The 20114-nt window shown below is 39.7% G+C and overlaps 1 protein-coding gene across 1 annotated transcript; it reads left to right on the forward strand.

Moving 5' to 3' along the window:
• Positions 1-10403: 10403 nt before the first annotated feature.
• On the forward strand, positions 10404-12749 carry LOC140875603 (pentatricopeptide repeat-containing protein At3g57430, chloroplastic-like). Its single transcript, XM_073279329.1, has one exon. The coding sequence runs from the start codon at positions 10456-10458 to the stop codon at positions 12424-12426; it is 1971 nt and encodes a 656-aa protein (XP_073135430.1). The 5' UTR covers positions 10404-10455; the 3' UTR covers positions 12427-12749.
• The last annotated feature ends 7365 nt before the right edge of the window (positions 12750-20114 follow it).

Consider the following 20114-nt stretch of genomic DNA (forward strand, 5'->3'; position numbering starts at 1 on the left):
CACCTCCACCTCCACCTCCGCAGAACTCACTTGCAGCATTGGAGCAGGCCAATGCTACTTTGATGGCAGGGGTTACTGCTCTGTTAGAGCAGCAGGCTTCACGTCCTAGAATGTCCCATGAGGAGGATGTAGCTGAGCGGTTCCAGAAGAAGGGGCCGAAGGAGTTCATTGGTACCACCGATCCTTTGGTGGCTGAGGGGTGGATTCGTTCTTTGGAGTCTATCTTTGCATATATGGGGATCACAGATGCCGACAGGGTGAACTGTGCGACGTATATGTTGAGGGGAGATGCAGCTCTTTGGTGGGAGGGTGCTGCCAGGGGAGTACACCTTCCTACACTGTCTTGGGCGGAGTTTAGGCGTATCTTCTACGCCAAGTATTTCACGGAGGATGTGAGGAGTCGCATGATCCGGGAGTTTATGAGTCTCCGGCAGGGGGACAGGTCAGTGGTTGAGTATGTGAGCCAGTTCGAGAGGGGCTGTCATTTTGTGCCTCTGATTTCAGACAGTCCACCGGAGAAGATGAGGCAGTTTGTGGAGGGACTGAGGGCGGATATCAAGCATGACGTACGTATGATGGACGTCGCTACATATGAGGCGGCAGTTAGTAGAGCACTGAGGTCAGAGGAGGGTAGGAGAGAGATACAGCGAGAGCAGCAGGGGAAGAGACAGATTCAGTCTGGGTATCAGCGACCATCTTCGCAGCCTCCTGCGAAGAAACAGTTTACTGGGCCGTCTAAGGGCCCGAATCAGCAGCAGAGGCCACAGCAGTTGAGGGGCGGGGCCCCTAATGCTATAGGTTTTCCTACTTGCCCGAAGTGTCAGAAGATGCATTCGGGACCTTGTCTGTTGGGAGCAGGAGTTTGTTTCCACTGTAGGGAGCCAGGGCATCAGATAGCTAACTGCCCGAGGAAGAAGAACACCGCTGGTAGAGTGTTCGTCATGCAGGCAGAGGAGGCAGATCCAGACACCTCCTTGATCACTGGTATATCTTACCTCTAGTATTTTATAATTTCTTCCTTTGGTTAAGAATTTCGTTTTCTGTGGAATTGTTGTTATTTGGATTATCTATTTTCATGTTAGAATAAGAATCATGTTTTACTTGTGATTAGAATTAAGGGTTTTAGCGACTCTTTGGGGAAAGTTTAGTAGTGGTATGAAATTGTTGGGATTCTTCTGCGTGCAGGGAGAATTCTAGTTGGAGGCAACTCCACGTTTACGTTGCTAGATTCAGGGGCTACGCATTCGTTTATCTCCCTGGAGTTTATCAGACGGATAGGCATCAGACACGAGATTGTTGACAGTGGTTATGATGTCACTATGCCGTCAGGACAGATTATTTCTACCTCTAGTGTCATTCGAGAACTGGAGTTGGAGCTTCAGGGGCACTCCATTCGCGCAGATGTGGTGGTTTTGCCATTGAGTGGATTTGATTTGATATTGGGTATGGACTGGTTGACAGTCAATGGAGCTTCGATTGATTTTCGTCGGAGGACAGTGTCAGTGAAACCGCCGGGAGGCAACCCCTTTACTTTTCATGAATCTCAGAGCAGTGATATTCCTCAGGTGATATCTCTTATTCAGGCGAGGAAGTTGTTGAAACGGGGTTGCCAAGTTTTTCTAGCAAGTATTGTCACGGCCACAGAATCACCTAGCAGATCATTATCAGAGATAGAGGTGGTTTGTGACTTTCCGGACGTCTTCCCGGAGGATGTTGCAGGAATTCCACCAGTGAGAGATGTGGAGTTCAGCATCGACTTAGTGCCAGACACCGTGCCTATCTCTAAGGCACCATACAGACTTGCTCCTACCGAGATGAAAGAGTTGAAGGAGCAGATACAGGAATTATTAGAGAAAGGCTTTGTTCGTCCTAGCTTTTCTCCATGGGGAGCTCCAGTGTTATTTGTGAAGAAGAAGGATGGCAGTATGAGACTGTGCATCGATTATCGAGAGCTCAATAGGGTCACAGTGAAGAATAAGTACCCATTGCCGAGGATAGAGGACTTATTTGATCAGTTGCAGGGAGCTTCGGTGTTCTCCAAGATCGACCTGCGATCTGGTTACCATCAACTACGAGTTAGAGAGGCAGATGTGTCCAAGACTGCTTTCCGGACACGTTATGGGCATTACGAGTTCTTAGTGATGCCATTTGGGATGACCAATGCTCCAGCGGTTTTCATGGATCTCATGAACCGGGTATTTCAGTCGTATCTTGATCAGTTCATCATAGTCTTCATTGATGATATCTTGATCTACTCTAGGAGCGTTGAGGAGCATAGGCAGCATCTACAGACAGCCTTGCAGACTTTGAGGGAGCATCATTTGTATGCCAAGTTCAGCAAGTGCGAGTTTTGGCTCGAGCAGGTGGCATTTCTTGGCCACATTATTTCGAGAGATGGGATTGCAGTGGATCAGTCGAAGGTTGAGGCAGTGCAGAAATGGGGTATTCCGAAGAATGCTTCAGAGATTCGCAGTTTCTTGGGTTTGGCAGGATACTATAGGAAGTTCATCAAGGATTTTTCCTCTATTGCAGTACCCTTGACTTCCTTAACCAAGAAGAATGCGAAGTTTATTTGGAGTTCAGACTGTCAGAGGAGCTTCGATCAGTTGAAGGAAGCACTCACTACCGCACCGGTTTTGGCGATGGCAGTACCACATGAGGAGTTAGTGGTATACACCGATGCGTCGAAGCTAGGTTTAGGCACAATACTTATGCAGTGTGGTAAGGTTATTGCTTATGCGTCGAGGCAGTTGAAGATTCACGAGCAGAACTACCCGACACATGATTTGGAGTTAGCAGTAGTGGTTTTCGCTTTGAAAATCTGGAGGCACTATCTGTATGGCGAGAAGTGCAAGATTTTCACTGATCATAAGAGCCTCAAGTACTTCTCCACTCAGAAGGAGTTGAACATGAGGCAACGGAGATGGTTGGAGTTGGTGAAGGATTACGACTGTGACATTAGCTACCATCCGGGTAAAGCTAATGTAGTGGCCGATGCTTTGAGTCGGAAGTCGTCAGTGGTATCGTGTTTGTCAGTGCAGCTATTGTATTGGTGGCCCGGGATGAAGAGAGACATCGGGAGAGTTGTGTCAGAGTGCTTGACTTGCCAGCAGGTCAAGGCTGAGCATCAGCGTCCAGCAGGACTTCTTAGACCTCTTCCTATCCCGGAATGGAAATGGGAGAATATTACGATGGACTTTGTAGTTGGCTTACCGAGGAGTTCCAGAGGTTGCACAGCTATTTGGGTGATCGTGGATAGACTCACCAAGTCAGCTCATTTCTTACCGGTGAGGACTACTTACTCGTTGACACAGTATGCAGAGCTTTACATCAAGGATATTGTTAGACTGCATGGCATACCAGTGTCGATAGTATCAGACAGAGATCCGAGATTTACGTCTGCGTTTTGGAAGAGTTTGCACACTGCATTGGGGACTAGACTTTTGTTCAGTACAGCGTTCCATCCCCAGAAAGAGGGTCAGTCTGAGAGAGTGATCCAGGTTCTCGAGGATCTACTGAGAGCTTGTGTCATCGACTTTCAGGGCTCGTGGGAGACTAGACTGCCATTAGTGGAGTTTACCTATAACAACAGTTTTCAGTCGTCTATAGGTATGGCTCCTTATGCAGCATTGTACGGGAGGAGGTGCAGATCTCCTGTGCATTGGGATGAGGTCGGAGAGAGGATTTTACTTGGTCTTGAGATTGTGCAGCAGATAGCTGATATTGTGACACAGATTCGGGATCGCATGAGGACTGCTCAGAGTCGTCAGAAGAGTTATGCAGATACTCGACGACGAGATTTGGAGTTCGCTGTAGGTGATCACGTATTCCTGAAGGTGTCACCTATGAAGGGAGTAGTGCGATTTGGCCGGAGAGGCAAGCTTAATCCGAGATATATAGGGCCATTCGAGATCTTGGAGAGAGTTGGCACGTTGGCCTACCGTTTAGCTCTACCACCAGGGCTAGCGGCAGTGCACAATGTATTCCATGTATCCATGCTTCGAGATACATCTCGAACCCGTCACATGTGTTGGATTTTGAGCCTCTTCAGTTGACTCCGGAGTTAGCATTTGAGGAGAGGCCTATACGGATCTTGGCTAGGGAGGAGCGCAGATTGAGAACGCGGGTCATACCGATGGTCAGAGTTCAGTGGCTGAATCACTCGGAGGAGGAAGCTACTTGGGAGACCGAGGCAGAGATGAGGACTCGTTTCCCGGAGTTGTTCGGGTAAGTACTTTAATTTCGAGGACGAAATCCAATTTAAGGGGGGGAGAATTGTAACACCCGGTATTTTTAATACGTAAATTCGCATGCATAATTAGGGAATTTATTTATTTAAAATTTTAGATTTATGGGTTAAATATTTATGTGAATTATTTGTGCATGATTTAATTGATTTTTAAGCATTTAACTCATAATTAGTGATTTTTATGAATTATTTGTATTTGAATTGTTTTTGATCGCGTAGACGGGACCGTGGACGGACGAGATGACAACTTTCTATCAAATTTATTTCATGAGCATTTTTAGAGCCCAAAAATATTATTTTGAGTTTTATTTCCTCAATATTTTTAGTATTTAATTTTATATAATTTTAGGAGTCCGTTTTTATTCAAAATAAGCCAAAATAATGACTTTTTAGTATTTTTAAAATTCCCTTAATTAATATTTCGAGATTTTAATTTAGTTATCAGATTTTACTTCTTATTTAGAGTTTTTAAGTTATATATTTTATATTTAAAAATCCTTATTAATATTTTAATTAACCAAACCCCTATTTTATTTAAATTACACCCTAAATCTACCCTAAACCCCACGTTTTCAAGCCTTGGCCGCCACCCCCTCCTTTGTTCATCAGCTTCTTCATCGACCAGCCATCCCCAAGGACTCCATAGCCACGTTTTTGAAGTTTCCAAGTTGATGGTCATCGCCCAGTCGTCCCGGATTCGTTCTACACGCTCCTACCTCTTCTTTTATCAGTGCAAGGCATGTTTCCTTTCGTTTTATTGTACTATATCAGTGTTCATGTGTGTGTGTGTGTGTATACATCAATTTTATTCAAGAACTTTCAGAAAATAATCGAAATTGGTTGGATGTATGCGCTTTATTCATGTTTTATGGAATCATGCTCACGTTTTTAAGCCATGGGTACGTCTAGCTGCTGGCCAAGGATTCCTAGGTGGTGTGAGGGTGGTCTGGACTCGAGTGGCTCGAGTGGTTCAAACCAAAAGAGCCCAGGAAGCAAGCTAGGTTCGATCGGGTTCCAGGAGTGCGCAGGTTTAGGGTTTTGAGAAGGAGGTTCGGTGATGGGGGTCCATGCTGCATGGGGCTGGGGGCTGGTGCAGGTTAGGTCCGCCCAGACTTGGGCTACGTCTGGGCGGCGGCGCTCCGGCCAGGGGCGGCCGGAGCAGGCCGGCAGCAGCCAAGGAGTGGCTGCTGCTCACAGCCGCAGCCGAGACGGGAATAGGGCGACGGGTTCTAGGGTTCCAGGTGGGTTCCGGGTCGGGTTAGTGGTCCGGGTCAAGTCCGTGGGTCATGGGTTAAGTTAGTTGGGTCCGGGTCCGAGTTAAGTTAATTGGGCTCGGGTATTTTTAATTTTAAGTTAATTATTAAGTTTAAGTGTTTTATTGGGCTAATTAGATTAATTAAATTAATGGGCTTTAATTAATTAAGTGGGCTTAGAATAATTAATTATTGGGCTTAAGTATGTTAATGGGCCAGTTTCAGTGTTAGTGGGCCAGAATTTAAGAAAATGGGCTTGAGTGTTAGGGCCAGCAGTCAGTACAAACTATGAGAAATTGCATGTGTCCTAAATATATATTTAATTATTTTATGCATGAATGTTATTTTAGTATTTATATGTTAGTATAAAAATTAAATTAAATATATATGAAGGATACACATTTTATTTAAGTACATGCATTCATGAAATAATTTTATGGCATGATTTAATGTTTAAGGTTGAGCAAAAGAAAAATAATTTTTATGTTGGAAGTTGAAGTAGTGTGACAATTTGAGGGGGATTCGTCCCCATATGTGAACTATTGAAGGGCAGTTTACTGCCAATTTAAGAGGTGATTCGTCACCGCCACGTACGTTGGTTTTCATGCTGATCAGTATTTAATGTATGATTTAAGGTTACACTATGGATACAACCATGCGATGTTAGAAAATACTTTGCTCAACAATGTTTATGTATTATGTATGATTATGATATTTAAGTTAATTTAAGTTATGTTATGTCATGATATTTTTTTTAAGCATGCTCATTCATGTATATGTTATGTATTATTATTAAAGTGATTTAAATTATTTTAAACCCTTGTTATGTTAGCATGTTGGGCCTCTAGGCTCACTACACTGATATGGTGCAGGTGAGTACGTAGAGGATGATGTGGTACCCACCGGCGGCGAGGACATATGAGCGGACATGCAGTGACCCCGTGACCGTGATAGTCGTCTGAGTCTTTATGCATGTTTTGAATATTTTAGCATGTTATATATTTATTTATTTATTTTCAGTGATTGACAGTATGGAATATTTTATTTAAATATTTTCAGTGCATGCAAATTTTATTTATTTTTTCTTATGTCAGTATTTTATTAAATGTCTGACTCAGATATTTAATTTATTAAAGGTTGCATTTTTATTTAGTTTATTTATTTTTAAATCTATTTATTCTGTGCATATATGTATGGGCATGTATGTACATATCTTTACTTAGTAAGTATATAAAAAAAAAAATTTCCGCATATTTATTTATATTATAGAGTTAGGGTCGTTTCAGATGTATTAATTGATATTGCATGTTTTTTGCTTATACTGGGAATATTATTCTCACCGGATTATCCGGCTGTTGTCTTGTCTTTGTATGTGTGCTTGGAAACAGGTGGGGCAGGACCGAGTCAGAGATCGCATGGCTAGGTGGTCGAGTTGATAGAGTGAGGCCTTTTTATCGTAGAAGTCGAATATGTAATCAAAATTATATTATATTCAAACTCGTTATGTATTGTATTGCATTGAATAAACTAGACTGAAGCATGTTCTGCTAGTTTGAGATTGTATAACTCTAAAACTACCTTGTACTTTTTATGCATATTTTATGAGTTTGTAGCATTGTGGAATTGAATGTTTTGGACTTGAGTTTTGGTGAATTTCTGCTGTTTTTTTGCTCAGAGTTGTCACCGCTTGATTGGTAGAGTTTGATCGATCGAGCGATGGACTTGTGGCCTAGTTTCTGTTTTTGAAAAAGCTTGCCCGCTCGATCGGTTGAATATTACCGATCGAGCGGCGCTGGAATTCTTCCGGGCAGAAAGTTTTGGAAAACTTGCTCGCTCGATCGGTTGAATTCTACCGATCGAGCGAGGCACTGTTATTTTTATAAAAAAATTATATCTCTTATTGCTTTTAATCTTGGATCTGTATGATTAGTTATTATTTAACTCGAGATTAGATTATTAGAACCGAGGTTTCACATTATTTACCTGAAGAGTTTGGATGAAACCACTCATATTGAAGGTGGCATTCTTTGCACATTTTTGTTTTGCTCGAGCCTCAATCAATTGTTGCTCTTTGTCTACTAAATTTTTTTCAAACTACCAAGAGCTTCTTTGAAAGAAACTCTACCCCAAGGATATTTATTAAAAACATCTATATCATTAATAAGATAAAGTAGCTTGTCATCTATAGATGGATCACCTTTATCCTTAATTGGCCATTGAAGTCCACCAACAAATAACAAACAAGCTAATCTGATTTTATCCATATTCACTTCAATTAAAGAACTACCAACCAACTCTTCTAATTTCGCACGTACATCACTGAATAAAACTATACTCGCCCATGAAAATATTTTTCATGAAAATCAGTACATTCTTGGATTGGTGGAAAAGTCTCGCTGCAATCCAGTCCTATTATCAGACAATATTCATATAATGAAAACCGGATTGGTCTCTTACAAACTACCAACCATAATTCATCCTTGTTTTTCGTGGAACCCATCCTCACCATAAGATACCATAAAATTTGACTCCATGCTTTGTAATCTTTTGAACAAGTTATTAAATTTCCAAATTGTGTGTTGTTTACCATGAATTCCATCTCTTTTGGATTTAGACTATTCATTATTATCTTCGATATTTCTTTGTAACGTGCTTGAACTGTTATTTTGCACTTGAAAACCTCTTTTCTAGGAGATAGTTGAGTATCTAAGTGTACCTGTGTTCGTGAGACAAAATGATATCAATTTTAAGATTAAATGGTAGGAAAAAAAACAATTATCGCCTCACCCTATTTGTAATCAAAAGATGGACTCCACACATTATAAAATTGGTCTTCGTAGACCATCTAATGGTCTCCAAAAACTATCCAATGGTCTCCTTAGGAAAAAAAAAAATAGTGCACATACAAAAATGGTCTCCAAGATACCTCTTTTTTCCTTCTTTTTTCCCTTTGTTTCAAATAAAAAAATGAAAGAGTTGAATAAATAAAAAAAATTCAGAGGAAAATCATGGCCAAGAGGAAAGGCGCACATTATAAAAATGATCTACATAGAAATGGTGTCCATAGACGGTTCTAGAAACCATCAAGATATCAGATATCTAATCTTGAGCCAAAACATGTAAATAAATTAGTGCAAAAAGTATCCCAAGGTCTCCAAAAACCATCTAATGGTCTATATAAGCCAAAACCTCTATAACCCCATATTAAAGAGCTGATAATTGTCGGACTTGACCGAGTAAAATTTCTTCAAACATTTCTTCGATTTTCGATTTGTTCATTATTAATAATTTCGAAAACAAAAGAGTTCAAAATTTTAAATATAACCTCCCCCTCCCCTCCCTTAGAAGCCCTAAATTCACAATTTTCAAACATATTTGCATCTCAATTCTGTCAAACTAGTCGTTGCTAATCTAGGGCATATCACATATGTTTCAAATTGATCTATGAAAAATCACATATATCTTCAAATCATACAAAACATCACAACCCAGAAACTATTACAAACGAATTTCACAACTTTTTTGCAAAATAGGTAAACAAACTTACAAGAAATCTTTCTTTGGACATTGGAAGTAGAAATAGTCGTGTGATGGTGAAGAAGATGAGCTCTCGAAAAAGATGGTTGTGGGAGGAAGAAGATGGCCACTGGAGTGCGAAATATATTTTTTGGAGAAAGATACGATAGAATGGAGGAAGAAGATGGTCACATGAGGAATGAAGATGGTCTCTGGAGACTATCCTGATGAGGGTTTACGAGATGGGTTGTGAGGTAAGGAGTTTACGGAAAAATATTTGAGTAAAAAATCTGATTTTAAATTTTAATGGTTGGATTTGTGAATAAAGATGTTTTAATAATTTATTTAACAGGGATATTTTTGTAATATAACAAATAAAACTTATTTTTCAAAAGCGATATAAAGGGAAGGTCATAAAGATGTGTTGACCATGACTATCAATAAAACTGATAAATGGAAAAAAATTACTTTCAATTACATATGAAGTCAAAAACATAATAGATTTTGAATCATTCAATTTCAACGATGAACTACCATCACAACAATGAATAGGAAAATTTTCAAAATTGTAAAATTCCCAATTTCTCATATACTATTCAATTATCTCTTCTAAGCTATGCATTTCGAATTCTTTTATACACAAATTCAATAATGAAGGAGAATTCAATTTCAACGCAAAATTTACAATTTCTTAGCTGCTTTTCAATGCAAAAACAAAATTTCTCAATTGTTTTTCTAAAAAATTTTGAAAATAAAAATAACTCAATTTTTCAGCTATTATTCAACAACCGACTACAAATTTCAAACTATATTATTTTTGAAACTTAAACCATTAATGAGAATTACAAAAATTTCTCCAAATAAAAAAATGGCCCAAATTTAAACAAACTGTTAAACATGGCTGATTCAAAGCTACGAATTGAGAACTATATTATTTCAGAACTGCAAATAATCGGTTTAATCGGAGAAGAATTTTGGGAGTTTATTTCAAATTAACAAAAGAGAAAAAACACCAACCTGCTTATTTGGGAACTTGAGGTCTCAGTTCTCCATAGAAGGAGATCATAATTCTTCAGAAAACGAAGACCACAGCTCGTCCAAGTGTAATTTTTTACGAGATTTCGGACCTCTGAGATTTCACTCCTCGTTCGTTCGCATCGAGTATTGAAGAAGAAGAGAATTGAAGAAAGAACAATGCCTCTTGCACATGACTTTGAGGGCAATTGACTAAAATGATTGACATATGGAGCTAAATCTAAAAATAAGTGTGTGTCAAGGACTGACTTTAAAGAAAAATATTTGCTGATGATTTTTTAATTATAAACCCCTTACCAAAATCTTCCTTTTTTTTTTTTCCTTGAATCCTACATTCAAATTCAAGTTAGGCCAACAAACAATCGCTCGCATTTCTGCTCACCCGGGGAATCCTACGGTCATATGATCACCTTCTCCATTGTTTCTGCCTCGAAAAAACTATTCAAATATACCCACAGAAGTTCACTGGTGCATACCTTTGCACCCACTCTCCATTCTACATCATGCTTCACCACGATTTTCCAGCTCCTCGCTCTTTCCATTGAGACCCAGTCTCTGCGTCTGAGCCTGCAATCCCACGCCAGATCCCACCACTTGGGCGTCACGCAGCACCCGCTCATTGCACAGAAGCTCATCTTCTCCTACTGTTATTTTGAACAACCTGCTGACGCCCGACTCCTTTTCGACTCGCTTTTTGTTAAAAACTTGCATATTTGCAACACGTTACTTAGTGGGTATGGGAAAAACCAGCTCTTTCTCGAAAGTTTTGAGATTTTCAGGGAGATGTCTCGATTTTATAGTTTGCCCTCGGCGGATGAATTTACCTTCTCTGTGATTTTAAAGAGTGCTGGGGAATTCGGGGATTTTTTTGTCGGACAAATGGTTCATGGTAGGGGTTTGAAAGATGGGTTGCTTTTGGATACTGTAGTGGGGAATTCTTTGATGTCAATGTATTGTAGATGTGGAAGCTTTGAAGATTCTATGAAGGTGTTCGACGAAATGCCTCACAGAAATGTGTCTTCTTGGAATACGGTGCTTGCAGGCTATGCAAAACTGGCTTCGGAAAAAGCGGAGAAAGCTTTGGATTATTTCAGTTTGTGGGACTTCGCAAAGGGAATGCAAGCTGAAGGCCTGAGATATGATGCTTTTACTATCTCCACGCTTCTTCCACTGTGTGGCGAATATGCTAAAAGTGATAAAACTGATGGATTTGATTATGGTAGGGAATTACATTGTTACATTGTGAAAAATGGGTTGGATTCGAGTTTTAGGTTTGGTGATGAAGTTCATATTGGCTGTTGTTTGATTGATATGTACTCAAAGAACTGTAAAATTTTTGAAGCTAAAATGATTTTTGATCGATTAAAGTATAAGAATGTCTTTTCTTGGACTGCTATGATCAATGGCTATGTTCTGTTTAAAAATTATGATGATGCCTTTCTTCATTTTCGTGAAATGCAATGGGGAGCTCGAATCGAACCGAACAAGGTATCACTTGTTACTATCTTGCCAGCTTGTAGTTCCTTTACTGGCTTAATGGGTGGGAAGCAGATTCATGGTTTTTCTGTGAGGAGGGAGATGAATAATGAATCCTCTCTGTGCAATGCTTTAATCGATATGTATTCCAAATGTGGAAGTTTGCATTATTCGAGGCTAGTATTTGAACACGAATGTATTGATAAGGATGCAATTTCTTGGAGTTCCATGATTTTCGGATATGGTTTACATGGCCAGGGTCAGCAGGCAATTATGCTCTTCGATGAAATGCTTCAAAATGGAATTAAGCCCGATATAACAGTGGTTGTAGGAGTTCTTTCGGCTTGCTGTAGGTCTGGATTGTTTAACGATGGAATCAGAATCTATGAATCTTGTGTGTATAATTATGATGTTGAACCTACATTGGAGATGTGTGCATGTATGGTCGATGTGCTAAGTAGCTCAGGCCAGTTTGATCGAGCCCTGAACTTTATTAAAACCATGCCCATGGAACCAGGTCCCAGCATTTGGGGAGCCATTATGTCTGCTTCTGCACTCCATGGTAATTCTTATATGGCGGATTTGGCCTACAAATCCCTCATGCAGATAGAACCTGAAAACTCATCGAACTATATCTGGCTTTCGAACATATATGCTTCTTCGAAAAGGTGGGACAATGTAGCTAAAGTGCGGATGATGATGAAAGAAAGAGGGTTGAGAAAATCGCCGGGGTGTAGTTGGATCAACATTAATAGCACAACACATAGCTTTATGGTTTCCGACAAATCACATCCTCGCTCGGACTCAATTTACATGATCCTGGATCAACTAGTTTCAACCATGAAACTATCTCATTACATCCCAGACTTTGTTTATTTGATTGAGGTGATAGAATGATCTCGAGAATCCAACAAGACAGACACGGTCAGCTTAGAGTGAAGTATTTGAAATTCATTCACTCTGATCCAATTATTTTTTATTCGTGGGAATCTCAAATTCAGCTTCGTGCCAACCTTGCATAAGAAGAAATTTGCATTCAACCTGCTGTCTGTTCAAGATATTTGTTACTGGAACTCCAATCTCGATCAAAATTCTACCACTGGCAAAGTTCGGAACAGGCTCGAGATTACAATATGGCTCCTACAACCTCGTTATTTGGCATGTATTTCAACCATATAAAATCAATGGTTTTTGACTTCCCATTCGAATGGTTCAATCAAAATTCCGAATACAGCATTTTTGTTTTGGTGTTTCAACAGTTTGGTTCCAGCTACGAATGACGATCATGCGAAATATTCAGCCTATAATTTATTTTCTGCTTATTCGTAGACCCCCTAGAAAAATTTTAAATCCGTAAAACCTCTACCGCTAACAAAAATAAAATAAAATAAAATAAAATCCAATGATTAGTGATATAGCGACGGAAGAACTTGCTGTGTTCCGTTTCTATTTCTCAACATTCGAAGTAAGCACGTCATCCTGCGTAGACTTGATTACATAGTTTGGTGTGACGAAGAAATCTGTGTTTGGATTGTATAGTGGAGTGAAGGATCAACCCAGTTGATCGGATATTTCCTGAATAACATCCTTTTATGTTTTTTTTTTTATGTAATCTTAATATAAATTATGTAGGACGAGTTTTTTTTTTTTTTTTTATGATACCAAAATTTCTCCGGGTCTGGTCTTGTGAGCAATGACTATAAATCTTTTATGTTTGAGCCGGGAGTGATGGATTGATGCAAATCTGCACACATTTTTCCGGCGTGACCCTTCCTATTTTGAAGAAAGCTCTTGACTCAAGAAAAATAAAGAATGAAATGAAGGGTTTTGTACATGCCGCCCATAGGGGACTATTTTATAGGCGACGTGTCCCCCCTGATTCGTCCAAATTAATGGGTCCCACGTGAAGCCCACTGATTTGGACCAATCAAAACCCGCCATGCTATCCACATGACACTATCCTGTGGGTAGCATCGACATCTCCGAAATAAAGAAGGTGAGCACCCTATTTATAGTAGTGCTACACGGGGAAGAAGGACCTTGAGATCGATTAGGAATAAATGGTCCAGATCTCATACGGAAGCCGAAGAGGTGCGTTGAGATTGAACTATCTCCGATATCTTGGGAATCTGATTTTTAATCAACGGTAGTTAATGACGATCACATAGATCGAGATCCATTGTAAGGTCGAGTAGTCCACTAATTCACACATGAGGGTTTTAAATGATTTTTATGAATTTATGTATTTTATTTATGAGATTTAAAAGTTGATAGATGTGTCTGAGGTTTTAATGTTGCAAGTCAGTTCACTTTTTCAGGTTTGGAATGAATTTTGGACTGAGAGAACAAGAATAGCATTCGAATGAGGTTAAAATAATATTTTATTGCAAGTTTAATGTTTGGTGCAATTTTTATTTTAAAAAGCATGTTTAGTAGTAATTTTAAGTTGAGGGGAGGAAAATTTTTAAAATCTATGTTTGCAACTAATGGGCCGACTTTCAAGCCCATTAGTTACAAACTGAGTGAGCGTCCAGTTTCTCTTCATTATTTTCTCTCAAACGGCGTCTACGCTCTCTCTTCTCCCTTCCCCCTCGCACTTGCAAAAGTTTGCACCAAAAGGCTAGGAAGAAACCTTCGTTGCTCGTTGTTCGAGGCTAGATCGCTATCAAAGCCCAGATTATACCCAATCTACGACGATCAGGAAAATTTAAATGCTTTTGAAAACACCATACAACAATATAGGTATTTTGATATGAAAATTCTACGTGTTGATATGTATGTATTGTATAATGCATGATTTTTTATGTTTTTTTAAGAACATGATGTAGAATTATGAAACGTGAATCGTTCTTGATATTTGTGTAAAGATTTCTGAGATTTGATGAGAGAAGATGTGTGAAACTTAGATTTTTGGTTCGTGTATTCTTGAATGTAAAGTTTTGATGCAAATCTTTTGAAAATGGTTGTTTTTTGCTGAATCTTTTTCATTTTTTGAAGTTTTTCGTATGTATGATCAAAAGTTTCAATGTGTGAGTGAGTATTTTTGGATTGGAATAAAAACAGATAGAAAAAGGGACCAAAATCATGAAAACCCTTCGTTTTCCACAGCAGGAGGTGCTGGGGCGCCTAGGCGCTGCCTGGGCGTGGCCTTAGTGCCCAGGCGCCCTTCGGGGGGCGTCTCAGTGCTAGGGGTTTCCCGAATTGTCTTTTAAATGTCATTTTAAGGTCTTAAAATTATTTTTAAAGTCTTTTAAGATGTTGGAACCATTTATAAGATGTTTCATGGAAAGATTTTCAAGTTTTGATGTTTTGAATAGAAAGAACGACTCACGTGGATCAGTTTAGTTAGGTATTACATTATAAGCTAGTATTTCTTCATGAAACCTATGTTATTATAAAAGACACGAAATTTTATGAAATTATTAAGGGCATGCTTGCTTTTAGTTCATTTTAGCATGCATGATTTGAACATGAAGAGTTTTAAGAGCATGATACGAAAGGAAATTTTACGATGACAAAGTTTATGAATGTTTTAACGCTTATGAGGATTTTTTGTTGTTTTTCAGAAAGTTATGAATGATGATGTTATGATGATGCATGAAAAATATTTTGATGTTGTATGTATTCTTGTGGTAGTAGTACGTGATTGGTACTCTGGATTGAGCCCCGGAGGGGCCCTTCCAAAGAATAAAAGTTTAAGCGGCCAAGGCTGAGATGAGACGCATATTGGCCAAGGCCAGTATGTTATATTCCCTATGTATAAACTTGTTGTACAACGATCGTGATCACGGGAGCCCCATGTTCTCATAAATGGTGGCTATTACAATTGCATGTATTTCATCACACAAGATGAAGAAGTTTTATGCCATGATTTTAATGCATGATGTTATGTTCTTAGTCACACCAATGCATTATGTTTTTACTATGTACAGATATGTATGTTTTTGTTGAGTCTTTAGACTCACAATGCTTGATTAATGGTGTAGGTGATGATGAGTTAAACGATGTTACTGATGAGTATGTCGAAGGACAAGAAGCGGAGTAGCCGGTCAGGTGAGAGGTTGATGCACGAGCGCACTGTTAGAGGAATTTTCTTATATTGTGCATATTTAAAGTGTTTTTGAGGAGAAATTTTTTTTAACTTTTATGCATGTCGGCAAAAGTTTGGTGGAAAATTTTATTACAGTTGTTTGGTACACAGTTCTTTTTAAATGAATGTTTTTATTTTCCTCACTTTTTTTTAAATTTTAAAGAATGTATGTTTACTAGCATCCTTGGGTTTTGGGGACTTTACAATTGGTATTAGAGAGGTTAGTTCACTAAGACAACGCGTGCATGCTTTCTCGCCAACGAATCAGATGTTTCGTCTTCATGTCCGTAAGTTTTAATGTTTTCAATGATAGAGTTTTAAGATATTATGTAGAGTTACGATTTAGGTATGTTAAAGGTTACGTTTTTACTATGTAAAAGTCGTGAATGAGTGATGTGGATAATATTGGATATCAGGACTATGGCTGCACGTAGCGGACAGAACAATAATGATTCCAATGATCAGAACAACCAGTTCCTGGCAGGATTAGATACATTGATGCAAGAACAGAGTCGTGCTCAGGGAAAGTTGATACAACAGCTATTGCAGGCTCAAGCGAACAATGGTGGGAATAACCGCCTTGCAAGAGTCACCAAATCCATCTTCAAGCAGTTCAAGGATTTGGGGCCAAGTGAGTTCAAGGGGTCGGCTGATACAATTGTGTTAAAGGAGTGGATTAGGTTGCAGGAGACCTTTTTTTGAGTTCATGCAGCTGACAGATGCGGATAGGGTGAGGTGTGCTACATTCATGTTTCGGGATGACGCTCGTATCTGGTGGCAGGGTGCCCGATCTGTAGTGAACCTAACCACACTAATGTGAAACGAGTTCAAGGAGGTGTTAAACGGAAATTACTTCACTGTGGGAACCAAGAATAGGCTGGAGAGGGATTTTTTGGAGCTTTGTCAGGGCAACATGAGTATAGCGGAGTATGTAAAGAAGTTTGAGCGAGAGCGGTACTTTGTGCCCTTGATTTTTGAAAGGCTGGAGGAGGAGTTGAAACATTTCATGGAGGGGCTGCATGCCGCCATCCGCCGTGATTTCCGACTGAGTGGGGGCAAGAAATGCTGTCGGAGAAGGACAAGATGACATTTTGAAGGAGTCACAAAACAAGAGGCTAGCTACCAGGGCCGTGACCAGCACGGGCCTAGCATGAAGAGACCATATCAGGCTCCGTCCCATGGGATACCGCAACATCAGCATCAATTAGCAATTTAGTCTAAGCCTCAAGGTCCACGACCAGCATTCGACAGTGCTCCTAAGACCGACAACAGAACAACATGTCAGAAGTGTGGAAGGTTTCACCCAGGCCAGTGTATGCTGGGATCTAGTGTCTGTTTTCTCTGCAAGAAGCAGGGATATTTTGTGAAGGATTGTCCCCAGTCCAAGGATCCATTCAAAGGAAGAGTTTTTACAGTGACACAGGAGCAGGTGGATAGATACTCTGCTATTGTCACAGGTATAATTATTATTGTTGGTTTTCCTGCTTGTGTTTTGATTGATTCGGGTTCTACGCATTCTTTATATCTGTGAACCTTGTGGCTAAGTTGGGGGTGGTACCAAATCAGTCGATTTCGGGGTTTAGTGTTTCTTTACCTTCTGGAGAAGAATTGAAGAGTAAAAGTATTGTGAGAAAATGTAAGATTCAGGTTCAAGGTCACAAACTATGTGCGGATTTTATTGTGTTGGGTATGGTAGATTTTGATGTAATCTTTGGGATGGATTTTGATTGTCTCAGCACGAGGCTACCATAGATTTCAGGCAGGGGACAGTCACCTTAATGATGTAAGAGGGTGAGACATTTGGATTCTATGCTGCATCGAGAGAGAGTTCGCCTTATGTGATTTCAGTATGCAAGGCTTGAAGGTTGTTGAGCAAAGAGTGTCCAAGCTTCTTAGCGAGTATCTTTGGAGAGCAAGAATTTCCTCGACCGAAGTTAGAAGAAGTAGAAGTGGTAAGGGATTTTCAGAGGAGTTCCTTGATGATGTGGTGGGATTACCTCCAACTAGAGAAGTGGAGTTTTGGATTGAGTTGATACCTGGTACCACGTCAGTTTCTAAGGTGTCATACAGGTTAGCAACGAACGAGATGAAAGAATTGAAAGATCAGTTGCAAGAACTGCTAGACAAGGTGTTCATCAGACCGAGTGTGTCACCTTGGGGTGCACCAGTGTTGTTCTTTTGTAAGAATAGTAATGTCGTTTGGTTTGACAAATGCCTAGCTGTGTTCATGGATATGATGAACCGTGTCTTTTTGGATTACTTGGACAAGTTTGTTGTGGTTTTCATTGATGATATCCTGGTCTACTCACGCAGCGTAATTGAACAGGCGAGGGATTTTGGGATTGTTTTGCAAACAATGCGAACAAACCGACTCTATGAAAATTTGAGTAAGTGTGAGTTTTGTAATGATCAAGTGGTATCCATTGGTCATGTTATATCCAGCGAAGGGATTTCTGTGGATCCGAGCAAGATTGAGGTTGTACTTAATTGGCCACGTCCAACTACGGTGGCTGAGATCTGAAGTTTTTTGGGTCTAGCAAGTTATTATCGATGATTTATCTCAAATTTCTCTCAGTTGGCGAGACCCTTGACGCAAATCACTTGAAGTATGTAACATTCTAATGGTCATCAAATTGCGAAGAAAGTTTTGGTGATCTTCGGAGGCATTTGACTTCTGCACCGGCGCTCGCTCTACCGTTAGGTTCCGAAGGGTATATTGTATATACCGATGCATCGAAACTAGGATTGGGTTGTGTTCTGATGCAAAATGGTCATGTGATTGCGTATGCATCCAGACAGTTGAAGAAACACAAAGAAAATTATCCATTTCGTGATCTGGAACTGATAACAAAGTGTTTGCTCTTAAGATTTGACGACATTATCTCTACGAGAGAGATTTGAGATTTACACTTATCACGAGAGCTTGAAGTATATATTTACTCAAGTAGAGTTGAATATGCGCCAAAGAAGATGTATGTACTTACTGAAATATTATGATTGTGAGATCAAGTATCATTCAGGGTCAACAACTATCACAGTAGATGCCCTTAGTCACAAGGTAATATTATCTGCTCTCCAAAACAGTGTGGTTGCCATTATTATCCAAGAATTTTTTTCGTTGGAATTTCATTTCCGACACAAGAAAGGGATGGAGAGTTTTCGTGTATCTAGAATCCTATCAGAACCATCTTTGTATTCCAAGATCATGGAAGCCTGGTTTAATGATCCGAAAGTGCGGAAGTTATCTAGGCTAGCTAATGGAGACAACACATCTGGATTCGCAGTTCATGTAGACGGAACACTGTGTTTGTCTAGAAGGATTGTAGTACCGGTAGATACTGAGCTGAGAAATGAAATTCTAGCACATGCTCACCGGAGCAAACTAAGCATCCACTCGGGAAGCACAAAAATTTATAAGGATCTGAGAACTCGATTCTGGTGGAAAATAATGAAGCACGATGTTTATCAGTATGTATCTAGGTGCTTGGTATGTAAGAGGGTTAAGGCTGAGCACCAAAGATCTAGAGGTTTTCTTCTTAGCCTACCTATTCCTGAATGTAAATGAGAGCATATCAAGATAGAATTTGTGACCCATTTTCCATTGTCATCAAGGAATTGTGATGCCATCTGGGTAGTGGTGGATTGCCTCACCAAGTCAGCGCACTTCCTTTCGTATAACTGAGACAACACTTTTGATCGTATGGCTCGTTTGTATATCCAAGAGATAGTACAATTTTCTAGTGTACCTGTGAGTATTGAAAATGACAGAGATCCCAGTTTTACTTCTAGATTTTGAGGAAGTTTCCAACGAGAGTTGGACAATACTTTGAGTTTGAGTACTGCTTATCACCCTGAGACAGATGGTCAGTCCGAGAGAACAATTCGCATGCTTTAAGATATGTTATAATAATGTACCATGGATTTTGGTCTAGCTTTCAAGATCATTTGCCATTAATTTAGTTTGCGTATAACAACATCTATCACCGCACTGTAGGTGTGACACCTTTTGAAGCACTGTATGGGCGACGATGTCGTACTTCACTGTTCTTGGAACAAGTCAGAGAGAGACAGATAGAAGGACCATAATTGATTCAATAGGTTATTGATATTATCGATCAGATCAAGAAACGAATCAAGACTGCACATGATAGACAAGCAAGCTACGCAAAAACTAAGCATAGACCTCTACAGTTTCAGCCAGTGGAAATTTGTTTCTGAAGGTTTTTCCATTTTGTCGAATTCTGAGATTTGGTCTCAAAGAGAAGCTCTATTCGAGATTAATTGATCTATTTGAGATTCTGGAAAGCATTGGGTATTTAGCTTACCGACTGGCTTTTCCACCTTGTATTCTAGTATTCACGATGTGTTTCACGTATAACTGTTAAGGCAGTATGTGGCGGATGAGTCTCATATTCTATATCTGTCAGAGGTTCAACTTAATGAGGACCTGACTTATTTGGAGAAACCGATTCACATTTAGGACCGAAATTCCAAG

Source organism: Henckelia pumila, chromosome 1, assembly GCF_033568475.1.
Source record: "Henckelia pumila isolate YLH828 chromosome 1, ASM3356847v2, whole genome shotgun sequence".
Taxonomy (NCBI): domain Eukaryota; kingdom Viridiplantae; phylum Streptophyta; class Magnoliopsida; order Lamiales; family Gesneriaceae; genus Henckelia; species Henckelia pumila.

Coding starts and splice junctions, on each gene's coding strand:
- LOC140875603 (XM_073279329.1), top strand. CDS start 10,456: ATGATCACCTTCTCCATTGTTTCTGCCTCGAAAAAACTATTCAAATAT.